Source organism: Orussus abietinus, unplaced genomic scaffold, assembly GCF_000612105.2.
Source record: "Orussus abietinus isolate OABI.00-Male unplaced genomic scaffold, Oabi_2.0 scaffold427, whole genome shotgun sequence".
NCBI lineage: Eukaryota > Metazoa > Arthropoda > Insecta > Hymenoptera > Orussidae > Orussus > Orussus abietinus.
In genome coordinates this window covers 1-19,045 of record NW_019394575.1, presented here as the reverse complement: position 1 = coordinate 19,045, position 19,045 = coordinate 1, and the positions used below count along the sequence as shown (strand labels likewise).

Below are 19,045 nucleotides of genomic sequence, written 5' to 3'. Positions count from 1 at the left end.
GAGATGTAATAAACGTGAAAGAATTAAACCGCGATACTTGTTTCAGGTGCGCAATGATTATTTAAACGCAAACCACGCCGCGTTAGATCAAGACGTTGCGGTTCAGCTATGCTGCTTGGAGATTCGATATTTCTTCAAGGACATGCCGCAAATTGCTCTAGACAAGAAGAGTAATCTTGAATACTTAGAAAGGGAGGTAAGCTCGTGAATATTATCTTTTCTCATTATTGCCAGTTGTTATCGCGGATGAGAATATACTGTAATTATAGCAATTAATCTCCTAGTACATAAAAGCCGCTAACGATATTAGAAGAATTGTCACTCTTATTCAACTCTTTTTATCTGTACGATGCATAGGTTGGATTGCACAAGTTTTTACCACGTTCCGTGCTTAATGGCATGAAGCCGAAAGCATTGCGGAAGCTCATACAACAGCACTTCAAAAAGGTTGCCGCATTGACGGAATTGGAGTGTATGTTTAAGTTCTTCGATCTCCTCCGTTCCCACTACAGATTCGACCAGGAAAGGTTTATTTGTGCGTTAGGGGTAAGTGATCGTTGCTTTTGTCTTTACCGTCGTTACCGTTAAATAAGGGACTCTTTACAATGGTTTCACTTTCGCCAACCCCATTGCAATACCTACTCTTTGTTATAAAGTACGATGATAACTCCAGACCCACCTTTTTTTTTTTATTAAATATTTAGGGCGAGTTTTATTAAAGATCCAGAATCGACGCGACAAGATTAGTACAAAGCATGGTTAAATAAGTGACCCTTTCCAATGGTTTCACTTTAGCCGACCTCGTGCAATTCTTACTCTTTGTTATAAAAAATAGTAAGAATTTTTTGTTATAACAAAAAGTACGACGACAATGCCAGACTCACCTTTTTTTTTATTAAATATTTAGGGCGAGTTTTATTAAAGATCCAAAATAGGCGCGACAAGATTAATACAAAGCACTTCTACTTAGCCACTAATCCAGGCAATTGCTCGAATGGGGATGATAAAGTAATGGGTAATCACGAATTCATGAAGATAGTGCCACTGACCATGATGACTTTGATGAGCGATACATCAAAGAGCTTTGCAGGAACTCATTGTAAATTTAAACGAATTTGGACCTTTCATAACGCTGGCTGGTCGTTTATTGCTCGTTAAATTGATTATCCATTAAATCGTACAACTTGAGGTTGAATTGGATAAGGAATACTTTCTATTCCATCACTTCCCATTAATCAGGTAAACTCCGAAAGTGATCTAATCCTATAATTTGGCCTACTTTTTCAGTCAAGCTGGTCTATTCCTGTAGAACTAGTCATCGGTCCAGATCTCGGTATCTCCTACATGGCTCACCGAGGTGGGACAGTGGCAAGTATTAATATATGTAACGTTATCTTCCACACATCTCGCTTCCATGTACATATAATTCCTCACGCATCATTTAAATAGTTATTTACGCCTGTGACAGCGTTATTCTTCGTACGTTTATTGAGGATCTCCTTATTTTATTATAGCCAACGAGGATGGCCGAGTTTTCTCAAATCCAATCGATTCAAACTCTTGTATCGGATTGCAAGGAACATGCCAAGGCTTGCATTAAACTGAGAGTTGCTGGGGCAGCCGAGACTCTCAGCATCACATGTTCCAGCCTTGATCAGGCAGAAAGCCTTGCGGACCTTATCGATGGTTACTGCAGAGTGGTCACTGATAGCAACACCTCGCTTTGGAATAGAAAAGGTATACCATTTTTATGAAAACTTACTTCTGGGGAAATAATTTCATCCTTACAAACTAATCGCCTCTCAAATAGTGCGTTAAGGAACATGTAAACATGTATACGTCTACCACAAGGTAAAGGATGTCTATTATCGAGATAGACATTTACTTGTTTATTGACACTAATCACCCGAAATGTGAAGAAAAAAGTTGTAATTTTATGTGGGTGTCATGACGACATCTGTCGTCATGTATCGGTAATATAAAGTTTTGGTATCGCCCAAGCACATATTTTTATTATATTAAAAACAAATGTTTTAACTTTCAAGCTGCGTCATGGAAGAATTATCCATGCCCTTGCAAAGGTTTGTATTTAAGTTAAGTAAGGCGTTAAAAAACTTTAGATATATGTATATTAACACTAGAACTACCAAGTCCAATCAAAATGACTGATTTCAAATGGCCTATCCTACAGAAATAAAATCCACCGGTAGTGTAGTGTTAAAGAGAGTGTGTATAGTGTTAAATGAGAGTGTAGTGTAGAAATTCTGTCTCGATGTGCCGAATTTTATGGGAACGGAATAGTCCGGATACTTGTTACGCATATTATGTATGCCGAACACGTGCTAAAATAAGTATAAAGATTAATGTTGATGTACATTTCTTTCACTTAGATGCTCATCCACCGAAGTACAGGCAGGATGGTACTGGCAGTCCGGAGAAAAACGCTGGCAAAACAGGAACCATTTTATCGGAAGATTATGCAGAAATTGTCGACGAAGAAGGGGATTACTCGACTCCAGCCAGTAATTACCCTTTTTCAGAGCGCTTATAAGTACTCGTTATTACGTCTTTTACGTTATTAATATATTATTTACGTAGCCATCCGCTGTCTGCACGAATTACGGCACTTGAGTGATTGTTCTAATCATTTTAAAGATTAAGCAATGTTAACTCTGGACAAATATCATTTTCCCAAAATATTTGCCCCTGTCAGTCAAATGCCGTTGTATGGCTGTTGCCACATTTTACCAATAGTTGACGGTAAACATTATTGTTTGCAGCTCGAGATTACGAGATAGTTCGCAATCAAGTGGAATTGGGCGAGATTATAGGAGAAGGTCAATTTGGAAATGTTCACAAAGGGTCGTACAAAGGTCGCGATGGTCAGACAATCGCTGTAGCTGTTAAAACTTGCAAGATCGACGCAGATTTAGCAACTGCTGAAAAGTTTCTAGAAGAAGCTTGTAAGTGCCATCCCAGTGCTAGTAGAACGGTTAAAAATAATCGGGAATGACCTTGTTCATTGTGTTTCAGATATTATGCAGCAATTCGAGCATCCTCATATAATTAGGCTAATCGGCGTTTGTTCAGAGGCACCGATATGGTTGGTCATGGAATTAGCTAAGCTGGGAGAAATGCGCGCTTATTTGCAGTCGAATAAGCATCGATTAGACCTCGCAACATTACTTCTTTATACATTTCAACTGAGCACAGCGTTATCGTATCTAGAGAGCAAGAAATTTGTACATAGGTATGCGTATTCTACATCGTACATCGTCTCAAATTCATATTACCGTGGCGCTTTCATTTACGTAATTGTTAAACATCCCTCAAACAGAGATATTGCTGCAAGAAACGTGTTAGTGTCAGCTCACAATTGCGTGAAACTAGCTGACTTTGGACTTAGTAGGTGGGTGGAGGATCAAAGTTACTACACCGCAAGTAAATGCAAACTACCTATCAAATGGATGGCTCCAGAAAGCATAAACTTTCGCAGATTTACAACGTCATCCGACGTCTGGATGTTTGGTACGTGTCTAAGTAATACTCATGTAAAGTACTTCCTTAATGATCACTTTGTAAATGACACTGTTCTATTTCTAGGTGTATGCATGTGGGAGATCTTAATGCTGGGCGTAAAGCCATTTCAGGGTGTAAAAAACAATGAAGTTATCCGAAAACTCGAAAATGGCGAACGTCTTGCCCTGCCTAATCACTGTCCCCCAAGACTTTATTCTCTTATGTCTCAGTGTTGGAGTTACGAACCCAGCAAACGACCCACTTTCAAGGACATAAGGGAAAATTTACAGTGAGTTTATCATTACGCATCTGTTCAATACCCTAACGATTAACTATCAGATCCACTGTAGAGATAATCTGCCTTCAATGGTCCTTCAATTACATTTGGATACTCGTGAATAGTTAAAGTTTATTGCTTGTCGATCGCACAGATGTCACATATTAAGGGTGCAAGCATAGTGGTTTAATTACTAAATGACACACGTTTATTAGACGTATCCTTATAAGTCGAAAGATTATATTTTAGAAACGTTTTCAAAGAAACCATGAAAAGACACTAACAGTTTTGAGATCTATGTTTATCAAGAAGTAAATTCAAGGTCATACACGATAAAGGGCTTTCAACAAGACACAGCTAAAAAATATCTATTACTTGCAGTTGCATGAGAAAAAAAAAGAAACTCTTCGAAAAAGGTTATATACATATTGTGTTAAATACTTTAGATATATGCTGAATTTTATGTGGGTTGCGGGGGAGCTTTGCACGTGGAACTCACAATTCGTCCTATTTCGCCATCTTAGTTTAGTTTTCTTTAGAGGGTTAGTAGATTGTAAAATGCGTATTAAATCAAAGTCAGTTTAAAAGAGAATGAAAGAATATAGGAAATACTTGCTTACGGGGCGGTTTTATTTCATGTTTTAAGGAAAATTTAAGATGAAACAAGTATCAAAATGTTTCAAAATGGCGGACTTGTGGAGGCTGGAGATTTCCGATTTGTGCGAGAAGTGAGCACTCTCGCCAAAGATATAAAATCCACTCCCTGCTTCTAAGCTCGCCTGTCTTTCTGTCTTTCGCAAAGAACAAAAAAAAAACAAAGAAAAAAAAAAAAAGAAAACCCGCGATCGTAGTCTCATTGATATGCAGTTTATGATACTCGTTTTATATTTCTCGTTCTTAATCGAAATTACAGTGAGATCCTATTGGAGGAGAAGCACCAACAACAGGAAACTATGAAGCGGGAAAATAGGAGGGTGCAAGCTATGTCTTGGGGTGCGTAAAACACACTTAAATGCCATATTAAAATGCGTTTCAATGCGTATGGATGTGCATTATCTTGATCTACTTCGCGTGCACGTTTAACTCTCGTGAAAGAAATCTCTGGAAATAAGCCAAGCTACTTTACAAGAATTTGTACATCAATGCCGTGTCCTGAAAAACGTCCTCCACTCTTCAGCCTTTTGACCCGAACACTACGCTTGCCTACGCTATTCCCTGCTGCCAAATGGTACTTCTACCTTTCGGTCGCTTCTGGTTTAATGGCTACCTGTACCTGTTAACGTCTGTTGGAGTAAAGGTTTTCTCCCAGCTTTTGATAACGTGCCCATCCGTAAGATCTCGCGTGAGCGTGTGATGGGACACTTGGTACCTCCAAAAACAATGAAAACGCAACGAGCATAAAGAATCGCTTACTTTTCTATCGTTATAAGAACTTAATAAGAGAAGGTTGCAAGTGCTCCGACCGTCCTCGAAGACGACGAAAGCCGTTTTACATGAATCATGACGGGTTTATTTCTGTTTCGTAGGAGCTGACGAAGTTCCACCTCCGAAGCCCTCCCGTCAACCGCAAAATTCGACTGACCAGGCACTGTTGACAGCAGCTGCCCCGGTTTCGACATATATCGTCGCCCAGAGTCCTGAGGTCCTAGCTCAATTATTGAAGGACAACCAAGCTAGGGGGGTATGTCCCTCTGTATATACAACACCCGCGTCCCCCTTCAATACTTTAGCGGTACAGTTTCAAGACGAAGATCAAGTCCTGACGACTGCCGTTGTTTCCGACCTACCCTTCTTCGATCCAATCATCTCCGAACCTACGTCGATCTCCCTCGACAGTCAGTCCGTCGGCGACTCGACCCTCTCGGAAGGGAACTTTAACTCCCTCGACAGTACCGACATGATCTTACCTCTCGTCAGCAATCTCAGCCTGTCGGACTCGGTAGAGGCGCAGTCGCCAGCCTGCGTCAGGAAGCAACAGAAGGTTAAAGAGATGCAAAATTTGTACCCAGTCGGTGCCAAGGTGGTCGGTAGCATCACCGGTGACCTTTACTCACCAGTGCAGAAGTTCTCGTCGACGTCCAATGCAATTCCCATTCCCACATCCTGCTGCGAAATCTATGGCCCGGTAGCTAACTTCACCCAGAGCTCGGCTATCGTTGGCAACTTCAGTCAAAGTCCTTGCATAGGGGGTAACTTTGCCGAGAATCCCGGTAACGTCGGTTCTGGTAGCTTAAACCACGCAGCGGTATCGCATGCACCCAATCATCCCCGCAGCTTTACTCACGTCTCCGGAGGAACGTCCGGTCAGGCATATAACAGCGGGAGTATCATCGCTCAACCCCCTGATAACCCTAATGATAACAATTCCGACGACTGTCCCGGTGATGGTGGAGGCAGTGGTGGTGGTGGTGTTAGTGGTGGTGGTGGTGGCGGTGGTAACAGCGACGAAGGGGACAATTATACTAACGTTACATCGTCAGGCTCGGAATGTTTGTACGGCCCGGTCTTAAAGTTCCACCCTCAGGCGGGCCAAAGTCAGAACTGCGAGATTAAGCCAGGTACGCCTCCACACGTATCTCGGAACAATTTGGCTTCCAGTCCCATTCCGACGCAGAGCTTCCAGTCGCAGGCTGGACATGTTCAGAATGTGCCACAACATCAGCAGATTTACTCGAACGTTGCTCAAATGGGACACCACGTGATGTACGTAGCGCGTGGCCAGCACGTCCAAAACCTGCAAAGACAGAATTCACTTCAGCGGCAATGTCTCTCCAACGCTTCTTCCCATTACAACCAGCAACAGAATCCCGATGGTGGGATTCAGAATTACCCTCTCTACGCCACCAGTGCCAACCTGGCCCAACAACAGCATCCGTACCAGCAGAGTTTCGTCCAACAAATGCAGAGCAATTCGTCGAGTTCGCCGCCGACTTCCCAGCAGATGCCGACGCAGACGAGCCAGTACATGGCCATTACCTCCAGCCAGCAAATCATGCCAACGGCGGTGCAAGCTCACATGGTGCACTCCCATTTCCCCCTTACTGGTCAGAATCATCAAACCGGTCAGCAATATGGAATGACGGCCGCTATGTTCTTACCGCAACAAGTCTCGTCTCATCAGCCCGTTGGAGTTCCGCCGATCGATCCCGTCCAGTCTCATTTCAATGCCTTCGAAGGATCGGCGCATCAGCAACAGTTCGCTTCCGCCCAACAATCCGTACAACAAGCTCAGGTTGTGGTATCGAAGCCCAGCCAAGCACAGGTAGCTACAGGCGTCGCAAAGATCACCTCTTTCTTGGCTCAAAAGCAAGATGACACCATAATGTCAATGACGAGCTCTAACGATGGCACTCTATCCGGCTCATTGGTTTCCTCGGCCGTCAGCGACAGTACCGTGTCATCCAGTGGGTCATTAACGGAAGATCCTCAGCAAGATCAGGTTTGCCATTTGACCCCTAGAAATGACCAGCCTGCACATTACAGCCCTCCAAGACCATTGTGCCGGTTTTGTACCTTTCTTTTACCTCGCTTTACCGCCCTGACGATGTACCGAGTGTCTTCACATTTCTTTCATCTAAGTCTGTCGCTAACTTTTGCACATTTACAAACGTTGAGGAGTCTTCTAAGTCCTGGACATTGCGCTAGAGGTGTTTAAACTGTAACACTTCTGGTACGCAATTATTGGTCTGCCTCTCCATCTTTCGTTTGGTCGTTTTACTTATTAATTATTTATTAATTTCACACACTGCACGAAGAATGGAAGAATGGTCTTGCTCAACATTGCATGCTTTTTCAGTTTAACTACTTTCAGCACTCGCACGAGAAGTACAGGAATCAATATCGATTTCATATGCAACGCTGCTTGCGGATCATTTTGATCGGTTATTAATAATAGGCCGGCGAACGGATGTTATTAATGATTAACAGTGTTTTCCGTTGAGTAATTCCTAGTAGCACACGTTAATTTTGATTGATTATGTTACTTTTCTATTTTTTGCATCTCTTTAATTACTGCATACCTAAGATATAAGGCGTGATTATTAGATTAATTAAACATAGTTTTAAATAAGTCCTCTCACGGAATTTATGGCACTAGTGTAAGAATCGGATGGAGGAAAAGGTGCTTCCGATTGTGATCTCCTTGGTGATTATTTATTCCTCGGAGAATTTTATTTTGCCATTGTAACTTCCTTGTCAACGTTTAAAAACCTGTCAACGCCTTGACATTTCAGGAATTTATGAATCTATGAATTGTTCTTGCTCGTTGTGTTATTCCGTGTGGGGATTGGTCTGGAAGGAAATACAAATGTTAAATTAACAAGAATCCTGACTTTTTTTAGAGGAACGCTCAATCTCTGTTATTCGAAAGTACGGAGACCTTCTATCAGGGTGCAGACGATGAACAGAAATTATTAGAGCGAAGGCTTTTGGAACAACAGCGACAATCGGAAGAGGATAGTAGGTGGCTTGCCAGAGAAGAAGTACGTCGACATTTGCATATCTCGTATAGAAATTTCTTGTAGAAAATTTTAAGGTAAAGTGAAACACGTCGACAAATTTGACCGCAATTTGTAAAAACGGTTCTTAATACCTATGTTACCGACATACGTATTTGTATCGACAGTTTGTTAGAATTATATTGGGTATTGTACTAAATGGCATACTCCACGTGTCGTTTCCGTACAATAATTATAAAGAAATCCAAGTAAAACTCTAGAAATCCCCTGGATTCATGGTTTTTGATGCCATAATTGAGTGTAGAGCGCCACCCCGCGCCATCTGTGATTTTAATGCCAACTAAATTTTCTCTCCGGGATCTCGCGTTATCTTCGTTTCAGGATAGAAGCGTATAAGGCACTTTTTTTGCCATTATCAAGTGCGAATGCGAGTTTCTCGGTAACTAAAGTGTTCTAAATCGTTGTACAATTGTCCTGACCCTTTCGTTTTCCATATCAGGGCCTTCAATAATTCTATATCGATCGAAATATGAGAGCCCGACGCTATTTTGATTCTGGTCTAGGCCAAGTCAAAGAATGTATTTTTGAAAATCCAAATTCTGAAAGTGTCGGGACAATTCTTAGGTGATCATTTGTAAAAGTTTCAATACCCTTGAAAGAAAGTGTCTTATTCGAATCGACTGATTTGGGGGGTTTCACTTCACCTTAAACATTAAATTCGTTCTATACGAAAGAAAGAGGAAATCCGATCGTGGCCGTAATGACTGTTTTAATCGATTTTAGAAACGCCTGTCCATTGCGACAAGTGGCGATGAGAGTGCCAGTCCACCTGTTCCTAGGTCGGTAACCCAGTCACCTAGTCACGAGGGACCCCCCGCGAATTCCGGCTCCCTGGGATCCGACAAGGGCTCCGACAAAGTCATCATTCTAAAGGTATATTGGCAAATACGTCCCTTCCAAATCATTTACTAAATTCGTTTAACGGCTCAAAATGTTATTTCCTGAATCGTGGAGTCGAAGGTACCATTGTAATCAGCGTTTTTTTTTTTAATAGAAGATGGAACCTACTCCTACGGCGGATCTGGACAGGACGAACGATAAAGTGTACGATTGCACCACGAGCGTCGTTCGAGCTGTCATGACTTTGTCTCAAGGTACGTAATAATGTAGAATACTTTCCGATTGTTTATATTAAAGAATATATATGTGTACAAAGGGCCCTAATAATCCAGTGACATACTTATGTCATACTCTCCCGGAGTTAGAAAGAAATTAATTACACCAAACTTCCATTGAACCCCAAACTTAACAGTTACGTAACTTAACACTAACAATTAACTGTTATGCTACATAACATGTTAGTTTACATAACATTTACCTAACAGTTATATAACAGTGTTCACTGGGCTGGTACATGCACAAAAGCACTTCGTTTACTTTCCAGGATTTTCAAGTTCCTTTGGAAGTTCCGTCTTTTTATCGTAACAAAAGCTTGAAAAGCATTCGCAGTTGCGTGGAAGATAATCGCTCTAATTGTTTCAATTGAAAGGATACATCTCGTCGAGTCAAGTTTTTCCCTCTTTTTCAAATGATATATCTTGCCGTAGTTTCGAAGCAAAGATACTGGTGATTTATATTTAATCAGCGGCGGCATTGTTCAACGGAAAGTGTGTTAGACGCGTTCGTGTCGCACCGGAAAAAATTGATACAGATTTATTATAATTGTTCGTTACTCCGGGACAGGTGTTCAACAAAGCAAAGCGGATCAGTATCTGGACTTAGTACGGAAAGTAGGAGTCGAGTTACGAGATCTACTTTCCTCCGTGGATGCCCTCGTCCAAATTCTGCCAGTTTGTGCACATCGTGAAGTAGAGATGGCGCACAAAGTCCTCAGCAAAGACATGGCAGAACTTGTTTCCGCAATGAAGCTAGCACAGAACTACAGTGCGACTACATTAGACGCTGAATACAGAAAGTAAGTTAAACCATAAGAAATCAAATGTTACTTGGCGCAAAGAATTCAGAAGTCTCCATAGAAGTCCAGAAAGATACGGACGTTCGATGCTCGATAAATAGTATGTTAGCCAACAGATGGCGGCGCTGTAGTCATCTCTCCATCACTCTTAATCTTACGGCGATATATAGCAAAGTGCATTCTTTCTTTATCTTACACCCAATACTCGCCTTTCTATACGCGTGTCTCATCCTCCCGTATGTGAGATATCTTTGGCTAATGCATGCGATCTCTTTTTTACCCCCTCTTCTGGTTTGTTAACCAACATTTAGAGCGTCAAACGCTAACATAGGATCTGGGCTTCTATGGTACTTCTGAATTCTTTGCTTGGTGCATTTACTGCCACGTTTGTATTAAACCTCATCTCTCATGAAAAATTGACGTTGTGTCTACGTAGCAGCCAGGGGAAAGAAGAAAAGTATTGAACATTGAACGGAAGGATTGTCATCCCATCTTAAAATTCCCATATGTCAATGAACTATTTATTTTCAATTTCAGAGGCATGTTGTCTGCAGCTCATATTCTAGCGATGGACGCAAAAAACCTGTTGGATGTGATCGACTCCATTCGTGTCCGATACCCTTACGTAGATAACCAAATTTGCCGAAGGCAGAGTGAGGTAATTGTTAATTCGCGTCAGTCTGCCTCGGATACTCGAATTCGTTCCAGCCAATCTGGCGAGCAATTGTTGAGAAGAAGTCAGTCGAGCGAAAGACAAGGAACATTTAGACAAAGTCAAAGCGGAGATCCTTTACACAGAATGGGTCAGTCCGTCGACAGAGCATTGCAGGTACGTGCATTATTCATATCTCGACCCTTCGGGTTTCTTGATCTACCAGAGGATTCATTATGACGCATCGTGGTCGGTATACCACCCGGGCATGTTTATCCATATTCATATGAGCGAACGCGTCATTTCTTTCTGCTTTACAGGGTAGCCAGTCCGACATTAACGTCATCTCTAATGTGGACAAAAGGCATCACATGGTGACAAACAGTTTGGAGCGTAATTCCACGACGAGGAGGCAAATGGCAACTAATAGCTTAGAAAGGAAACGACCGACATTGTCGTGCAGCGTAGGTTCAGCGGGTAACGCGACGAATCTTCCACCAATCGGTCCGATTTCTTGTAGTGCGGCCCAACCGGTCGGCCCCATTGTTCACCCGAGTCACTCCACCGTGTCCGACGAAGACGAGTCACTCATTTTTCCGACGAGCAAGCTCTACAATGAGATGTCCTCGAACGACAGCTAGCGTTAAAGTTTCGGATAATCAAGCCTAGAGCTCTCCAGTCAAAGAAAGTATTCAACTTCCTGGAGATACCTTAAGGTATCACGGCAGACCCTTTAACTTTGAACTTTTCAAACCAATGGCATATGCTTTAACGCTTTAGTATCCTTAGCATCGAGCCTTATTCGTAGATGTACGAGCGAGACAGACACTATCAGGAATTTCCGTCATAGATTAACGCAGTACATATCCTACGTATAGTAAAGGACGTCGCGCGTAACGCTTTAAATTTTATGTAAATACGCGAAAGGCGCTCACGTCTGCACAACTCTCGTTTAACATTGATTCTTGAGGTTTCGTTATTACGGGATAAAATAATGCTACATTCAATCAGGCGAACACGATGTGCATTCTCTATGTGACAATTATGTTAGACGATAACGTAATTGTTGTGTCTCCGTAACTACGTTCTCCTGGTAAAAATTTCTAACAAACGGACCACGCAGGATCCATACGGCTTGTATATATATATCTAGGTAAAGTGCGTACACATACTGCCGAACACTGCATGTTTGCATTCGTATTTACACTTTGATAAAGTGGTTTATACTGTCTGACGTTCAATAGGCTCTACTGTAGGTGAACGTGAGTAAAATAGGTGCTCCGTAGTTGTAAGACCAAGCAGGTAATGATACAACGGTACGATTTAAAGGAAACATGAAACGTTAAGTTTTGCACGCATAACATTTCATTAGATAATTTCATATAATTCCAGTAGATTTTGGTAGTAGGCAGAGGAAGAGAGAAAGAAATACCGAGAGAGGTTCCCCTTTATCTTAAACCGTTGTACCCCAAAAAGCTATTTCTTACGTCATGCTAATATGGATCCAGGCGAGTCATTCATATCATGTATGTGGGTTCCTGCATATTTTATGTGCTACATGGATAAGTCATTGAGAGATCCATATAGGACATCACATAGTCCGATTTTTAACTGCACGTTAATTTTTACCAGGATTGTGTTTACCAGAAATGGACGATGCCACCTGATTATAATAGAGAATTAAATTATACTCGCAACATGAATTCATGTTCCAAGCGTATCAATGTTGATGAAATTCAAATAGATTATCAAAACTGGAAGAAAATTGATAATTAAAACTGCTATAAGTATGAAGAAGATTAAATAACAAATCTATCCGCTACGTTTACAATGGTGGATGACTATTCGCACGTGAGCTGATGCGGTGAAGTAATACCCTGCACTTTTTGACATCGTTTCTTAAAGGAGAGTGAAGGATTGAAATGCTCTTGTAAATGATTCTTCCAATTTCGTATATCTGATATAAGAGGCCGACATATATCTGATCGCGTTCCGTTGTGCGTTACCATATATATAGTTCGCATACGTTAATGTAAAGGTAGGGACTTTACACGACAGTCGCTATCCTACTTTCAGCGGACACCCATGGATTTATGGTATATGGACCCTATCCGCTATTTTAAGGTGAAGTGAAACACGTCGAGGAACTCTATCGACGTCGGTAAAAAAGATCTTTTTAAATACCTACGCTGCCGACGTTCGTTTTTATATCGACAGCTGGGTCGAATTATATTGGACATTGTACTAAATGGCATCTCCACGTGTTGTTTTCGTTCAATAATGATAAAGAAATCGAGGTAAAACTCCAGAAATCCTCTGGATTCATGGTTTCTGAGGCCCTAATTGACCGCAGAGGGACCTCTGCGCCATCTGTGATTTCTATGTCAACTAAATTCTCACTCGGAGACCTCGTATTACCATTGCTTTTGCATAGCAGCCCATAGATCGAAATGTGAGAGCTCGACGCTATTCTGTCTCTAGTCTGGGCTAAGGTAAAGAGTTTTTTTAAAAGATCCAAATTTTGAAAGGGTCAGGACAATTCCTAAATCTTGTATTAAAGTTTCAGACGGTTCGATCCAATACCTTCAAAAAGAGTATCTTATTCGAATCAACTGATTTGAGGGGAGTTTGACTTCACCTTAACCATAATGGCAGTACAACAGAAAGAGATAGAATAGAGAGACTATCCTTTCGCTCTCTCTTTACGTAAAACTCAGTTGCGAAGCGCAGAAGGGTCTCCTATCGAATAGTGAGAAAGATAAAGCGAGAAAGATTAGTCCCTTTATTCGCCCACTCTCTCTGTTATCGTATAAACAATAACGTCAGGCCAATATGGTGGTCCACATATCCTAAGTCCACGCGGACACCGCGGTGTAATGATGTATTAAATAATTAAGTTTTGTCTAAATGAACCTTGAACCACGTTTTGTAAGTATATTGTAACATTGATTGCAAACCTCGCGATGAAATTACGAGAAATGGCACTGTACTTCAGAAAGTATTTTTTCAAGACAAGTTTGGTCTGCATCTTAATTCCGATTGGTTGTTACCACCACATCGGTAAGATAACTATATTGCTACAAGTTGAACTTTTGTACACATTTGCAAACGAGCCACTTTGTTTCAACGTACTTATAGATAAGGACAGTATTCATTAGACATAGCGATAAAAAGATCGTCACTGTTTCTAAGCATATATTATACTAAATTACAGCTACAGCGGTAACCCCTCCAAAGTTTTAGGGTAATTCAGTTATCATTTGTTACACATGTGACAGTCGCCAATGCGCAGGGTGACGTAGGAGGCATTTTATAACGAATACACGAGTAAGTATTAACTTGCTATTCAAGATTGTGCACTCAAAGCATAAACGACTTCAACCAAAAATGCTCGAGTAGACTGTCCAAGCCAACAACCGAGAGCGAAAGGAAGCTTTAACAAGTATTTAGAATTTTTATAAAGGATTAATCTATACAAAATCATTCTCCTTTGCGTCACCCTGTAAGGTAGTCAGATAGTTCTATATATATAAATATATAAATATATTTATAAATAAATTATATATAAATATTAAGGAAGGCCCGCAGGCGCCACCGTAGCATTTAAATCACTTAATGTCTTATTTCCTTTTAGTAGGATTTACATTTTTGCAGTGCTGTTTTTCGGCAAAGAAGACTCGTACACGTTACTGATAATATAGGCAACTCCGTACAATCGCATGATGTATGTTGTATAAAGTAAAGAATTGACGATTGTTTGTATTAAGGCGAATCATTTCATTCTCGAGATTGTCGTTTTTGCAGCAATTACAATGTAGGACACTTCGAAACGAAAGAAAGAACCGATACCGCTATTTAGACGGGTAATTCATACGAAGCATTTATACACATGGTTATAAGTATACCCTGTTGAAGCATTAAGGGCTTGTTATACACAAATCCGAAATACACGTCTTCTGTCTGCTTCCAGGCTAGGCCTGAAAAAACAAACGCCTAGGTGTGAATTCCAGGTCCAATAAACTGCACTTACACCGCGTTTTTAGAAAGGTTTGACTGCTAACGGAATGTTACGCGTAGAATAATTAGCGATGGGTAGTAGTCTAGAAGTGTAACTCGGAACAAGACTGCGTTTTCCTCTCGTTCGGCTGCCGCATCCCCGACACCGTTATCCTGGAACCAACGGATTTATAGCTTTATATATGTCCCTCGGTATACATGTATTACGTAACCTTCATATGGTATTTTTATGGTATTTTCGAAACTTTCTTCAAGTCAGAACACTTATGAAAGATGCGACAGTGTGTTGGTCAAGTATGAAACTTTATTCCATACACTGTGAAATACTATCAGCAGTTCATGCACGAGGCCGTGTTTTCTCAGTTCCTAGGAATTAATCGTAATGGGCTGTGTAATGCGTTAACTATTGTCATCACTTGTAGTACTCCAGCTCTGCAAATATAATGAATTTATTTCCGAATCGATTAGGTACATCGACGAATCATTTTAAAGATTATAATAACGCAGACAGATCGATGTACCATTATACTATACAAGCATCAGTAGGTGAAGCTATTTGCCGTATTTGGCACTGTAATATCTAACTCCATTCACTGTGGAAGATCTAGTAAATTTTGTTAATATGGCTTTCACGTCCATTTTGTACGTAGCCACGTTCCTAAAAAAGGAAAGAAGATAATGTCATATACGTGAACTAATGTGTGAGACGTATCCCGTTAACGCCTAGTCCTTACGATAAATATGGTGATATTTCTTCTATTGTCCACTTTTCCTTTACTTTGAACAGTTCTTTTAATCTGTCCTTTATATTATTTGGTAACTTGTATTCTGGAAATGCGATCACGTCTTTTTTCATTTTCCCTTTATTGGGTACAATTAAGGCTATTCCATTTAAATATTCCTTCTTCACGGACATTTCTGAAATCGGTGAAATAAGAATTAATGAAAAAATATACAATACTGTACTGCAAATTGGATTAATTTGTTTTTAACAAAGTAATTTATTAAGGGAATATATATATGAATATATTGTTGACGTGATATTAGAAAAATATTAATAATGGTTTTAAGTTTGTTTCATTTTAGTTTATTCCAAATCCGCTGATTGTTGCACTGTGCAATTGCATGCGAATTACACAATTACCCATCATGTTATGTATTATTTCCCTGAAGATAACTGATAAGAGATCTTTTTAAGGTGACTTACTTTCTGGCACCCCTATTCGCCATGCTTCCATAAACTGTACATAATCGTTAACTGGTGATGCACTAAGTAACAATTGCGCTAGGAATTTACAGGTCTTTTCTTCATTTAACCTGTAAAAACGCATCAAAGTTTCATTCACTTATGCAAGCCTATCAATAATGTGTTCTAGTATGATACTACCATTTAGTATGGAAATTAAAAAAAAAAGAATACTGCTTTTAAATTATCGGCATTCTCTCGAGTTCTTGGTTTCTAGAGAAACAAGGCTGTTTGCACAGCTTATCAACTTAACAACTTAAATCTATCACTACACTTGCTCCTTTGTATTTTTTAATATCAGTTTGTTTTATAGTTTATGCGAGTTTATCTAATTTTTTATACCTGTACAAGGAAGTACCATCCTTTTTCGTTTTGATACTTGGTTCTGTATATTTCTTGAAAATGACATCAAAAACAGTCTTGGGAATAAGTTCTTTTAAGGATTCATAAGTATCTTCTCTATCTACTTCGTCAAACTCCCATGAATTTTCTCCAACATAATCTAATATAAAGGATAAAGCTCTCGCTTCATACTCGAATGATATAAGACGCATATAACCTGTCAAATTAATTAATGACATAAATATGCATTCAGAATTACTACTTGTAAAAAAATCAAGAAAAATGATTCCACGTACCATTCATAGGTACGATGAAATATTCATTTAAAGCCTGTTTCAATTCTTCTTCGCTAGCTTGCATTTCATTTTGTAACCTATCCCAATTGTAAAGTGTTTCAGGCTCGATATTTTTTTCATATTCCATTCCTTTAAATGACGATGGCTCCAAAAGATCACGTAATCGACTCAATTTTGGTTTACACTCCCGTACCTAGAAGAAATTACGAAATATACAGACCTGGCTTGATTTGTCAAACATGTATCCCTTTTTTGCATCTATTGTGCAAAAACAATATTTGCACCAATGAAAAAAAAAAAGTGCAATACCTCAAAATACGTATGAAAGATTCCCTGAACATCACATCTTTCCACAACTTGATGATTAGTATTAACAAGGCTTGTCTGTTCTGCAAATTTCATATTCGAAACCACTAGCAAAGAATTAGACGTTTCTGCTGCTTTTAAGTCATACGTGCGATTCTTTGTACAGAGAACAGCGGGGTCGTGTTTATTCCCTCGAAACGATAAGCTAGGAATAAAATGAATGTAAAGAATGAATGGGAGCATACAAAACATACAGATCTTTCTGAATCAGAAAACCGATTCATATCTTAGTTACTCATTTACCAGTCGTTAATTACAACTACGCAAAGATATGGCAAAGTAATAGACTGGATTACATAGTATTATACGACAACAAACTGCTTCTTCCTTGATTATTCGCCAAAATGATCCAATTTCCATAATCGCATAGAAAGAGAAGCAATAGGTTTCTTGTACATCCTCTACGTATAAGTTACATGTTCTTTAAACTATTCTGAATCTCAACAGGAAAATGACAAGCTACGCTCATAGAATTGTTAAGCATGCTCATCTTGCATAATTCTGATTCATCGAGTCATATGATAAAACACGGATAAATTGAAAATTAAAAACAAGAACTTACGTGTCTCCTTCACTCAATACCTCGAGCAAGTGAGTATCCAATTCCAACAATTTCAAAGATGCATTCTCATGTGTATTGGAGTATAGAACCTGCGTTACTCCAGTAAAACTCAACGGGTCTAGTTTTGCCAGCTCTAGGACTTTATTCGCATCTTCTTTCGTTCTTAATAACCTTAAAATTTATTTTTCAGATCAAGTACACCATTTACTCACAAATACTATTCATTTGTATTTTTTTAAGTGTAATATTAATTAATTCAACGTGCACATTAGACTTGTGACCCTCAAATGTAAATTGCATAGTTTCTCTTTAATAAGATGTGTTATTACTCAAATTAATTATTTCGTCTCTAGTCTGCATTGATTATTAATTCATTTCGAACATAATGCAACGTTAAATGCTAAACATAGCATAACAACTGATAACAATCAGTTAAGATTTCAGAGTGAAATGAACTAATAACGTTGTTTTCATACAGAAATACGATTCACCCATTTGACACATTCGATACCACGTGCATTGCCAACAATAATATTGCTTGTTACAAAGTTCATTTCGGCCACATATTTGATAAAGATAATATATTCTGCATTACATGATATCACTCGACCATAATGAAATATAATTACATTACCGATTGACAGTTGTCATCGTGAAAACGTCAAATGAAAGTTCAAGTTAAGTGTCAGAAGCGACGGAGTTTTATTCTCGCGCTCTTTTAAGATGTTGCCATTAAATACAAGATTCAAAGAGTGGTGATGTTACCGTGAATGACCGAAATTGGAAAATGTCGACTTTCACCGGTGAATGTCATCAGATACCAAATACGTCGGTGAAAGATCGAATATTTCATTACATTGTTGTACATTCGGATCCTCTCCAGTGTGTGTCGACAATCACACACCGGTGAATGTCAACATTTACCGATGTAAGTCAGAAATAAGGGTATTTAGCAAATATTTCGGACATATACTAAGCGACTATGTGAATGATGACATTCACCAGTGAAAGTCGACATTCTCCAGATTTCGGTGTTTCACCGTAACAGTGATCAGAGATGAGTTGGGAGATTGCTCACGGGCAGGGTCGCGCGAACGCACCGTGTGCTGCCCTCTGATTTCGTACGTTAGCTTTCACCGTTTTTTGCCCCCAAGGGCGGCGCAACGAATTTCTGTTAGGGGCTCGCGCACTCGCGATGGCTGTGCCAACTACCAATTGCCGTTGGCGGCTCACGTATTCGTGATGGTAATACCATGCGGCCGTTGGCGGTGGTGGCTTACCATTATGGCAATCTCCTAACTCATCTCTGCCAAATCAGAGATGAGTTGAGAGATTC

General features: G+C 39.9%; 2 protein-coding genes across 4 annotated transcripts in view; one reads left to right on the top strand and one right to left on the bottom strand.

The window, feature by feature from the left end:
• The window catches only part of LOC105702755 (focal adhesion kinase 1), a 55,374-nt gene extending 41,976 nt beyond the window's left edge, over positions 1–13,398 (top strand). For all 3 annotated transcript variants that reach the window (XM_012430578.1, XM_012430576.1, XM_012430575.1), the window contains 17 exons: positions 47–196; positions 358–546; positions 1,288–1,368; positions 1,515–1,737; positions 2,391–2,522; positions 2,781–2,963; positions 3,034–3,250; positions 3,338–3,528; positions 3,604–3,808; positions 4,710–4,789; positions 5,323–5,477; positions 8,137–8,277; positions 9,037–9,186; positions 9,308–9,407; positions 9,997–10,228; positions 10,766–11,057; positions 11,201–13,398. In XM_012430578.1, the coding sequence (XP_012286001.1) occupies positions 47–196; positions 358–546; positions 1,288–1,368; positions 1,515–1,737; positions 2,391–2,522; positions 2,781–2,963; positions 3,034–3,250; positions 3,338–3,528; positions 3,604–3,808; positions 4,710–4,789; positions 5,323–5,477; positions 8,137–8,277; positions 9,037–9,186; positions 9,308–9,407; positions 9,997–10,228; positions 10,766–11,057; positions 11,201–11,521 (3,042 nt within the window). In that variant the 3' untranslated portion in view covers positions 11,522–13,398. The remainder of the gene's footprint in view (positions 1–46; positions 197–357; positions 547–1,287; positions 1,369–1,514; positions 1,738–2,390; positions 2,523–2,780; positions 2,964–3,033; positions 3,251–3,337; positions 3,529–3,603; positions 3,809–4,709; positions 4,790–5,322; positions 5,478–8,136; positions 8,278–9,036; positions 9,187–9,307; positions 9,408–9,996; positions 10,229–10,765; positions 11,058–11,200) is intronic.
• A 498-nt stretch (positions 13,399–13,896) lies between these two features.
• LOC105702758 (sister chromatid cohesion protein DCC1) lies at positions 13,897–18,542 on the bottom strand. Its single transcript, XM_012430583.1, has 9 exons — positions 18,344–18,542; positions 17,710–17,880; positions 17,091–17,292; positions 16,782–16,974; positions 16,486–16,702; positions 16,105–16,214; positions 15,632–15,815; positions 15,419–15,555; positions 13,897–15,329 (listed from the first exon to the last, which is right to left on the bottom strand). Exons 1-8 carry the CDS (start codon positions 18,358–18,360, stop codon positions 15,450–15,452), a joined length of 1,200 nt encoding a protein of 399 aa, XP_012286006.1. The 5' UTR covers positions 18,361–18,542; the 3' UTR covers positions 13,897–15,329; positions 15,419–15,449.
• Between the last annotated feature and the right edge of the window lie 503 nt (positions 18,543–19,045).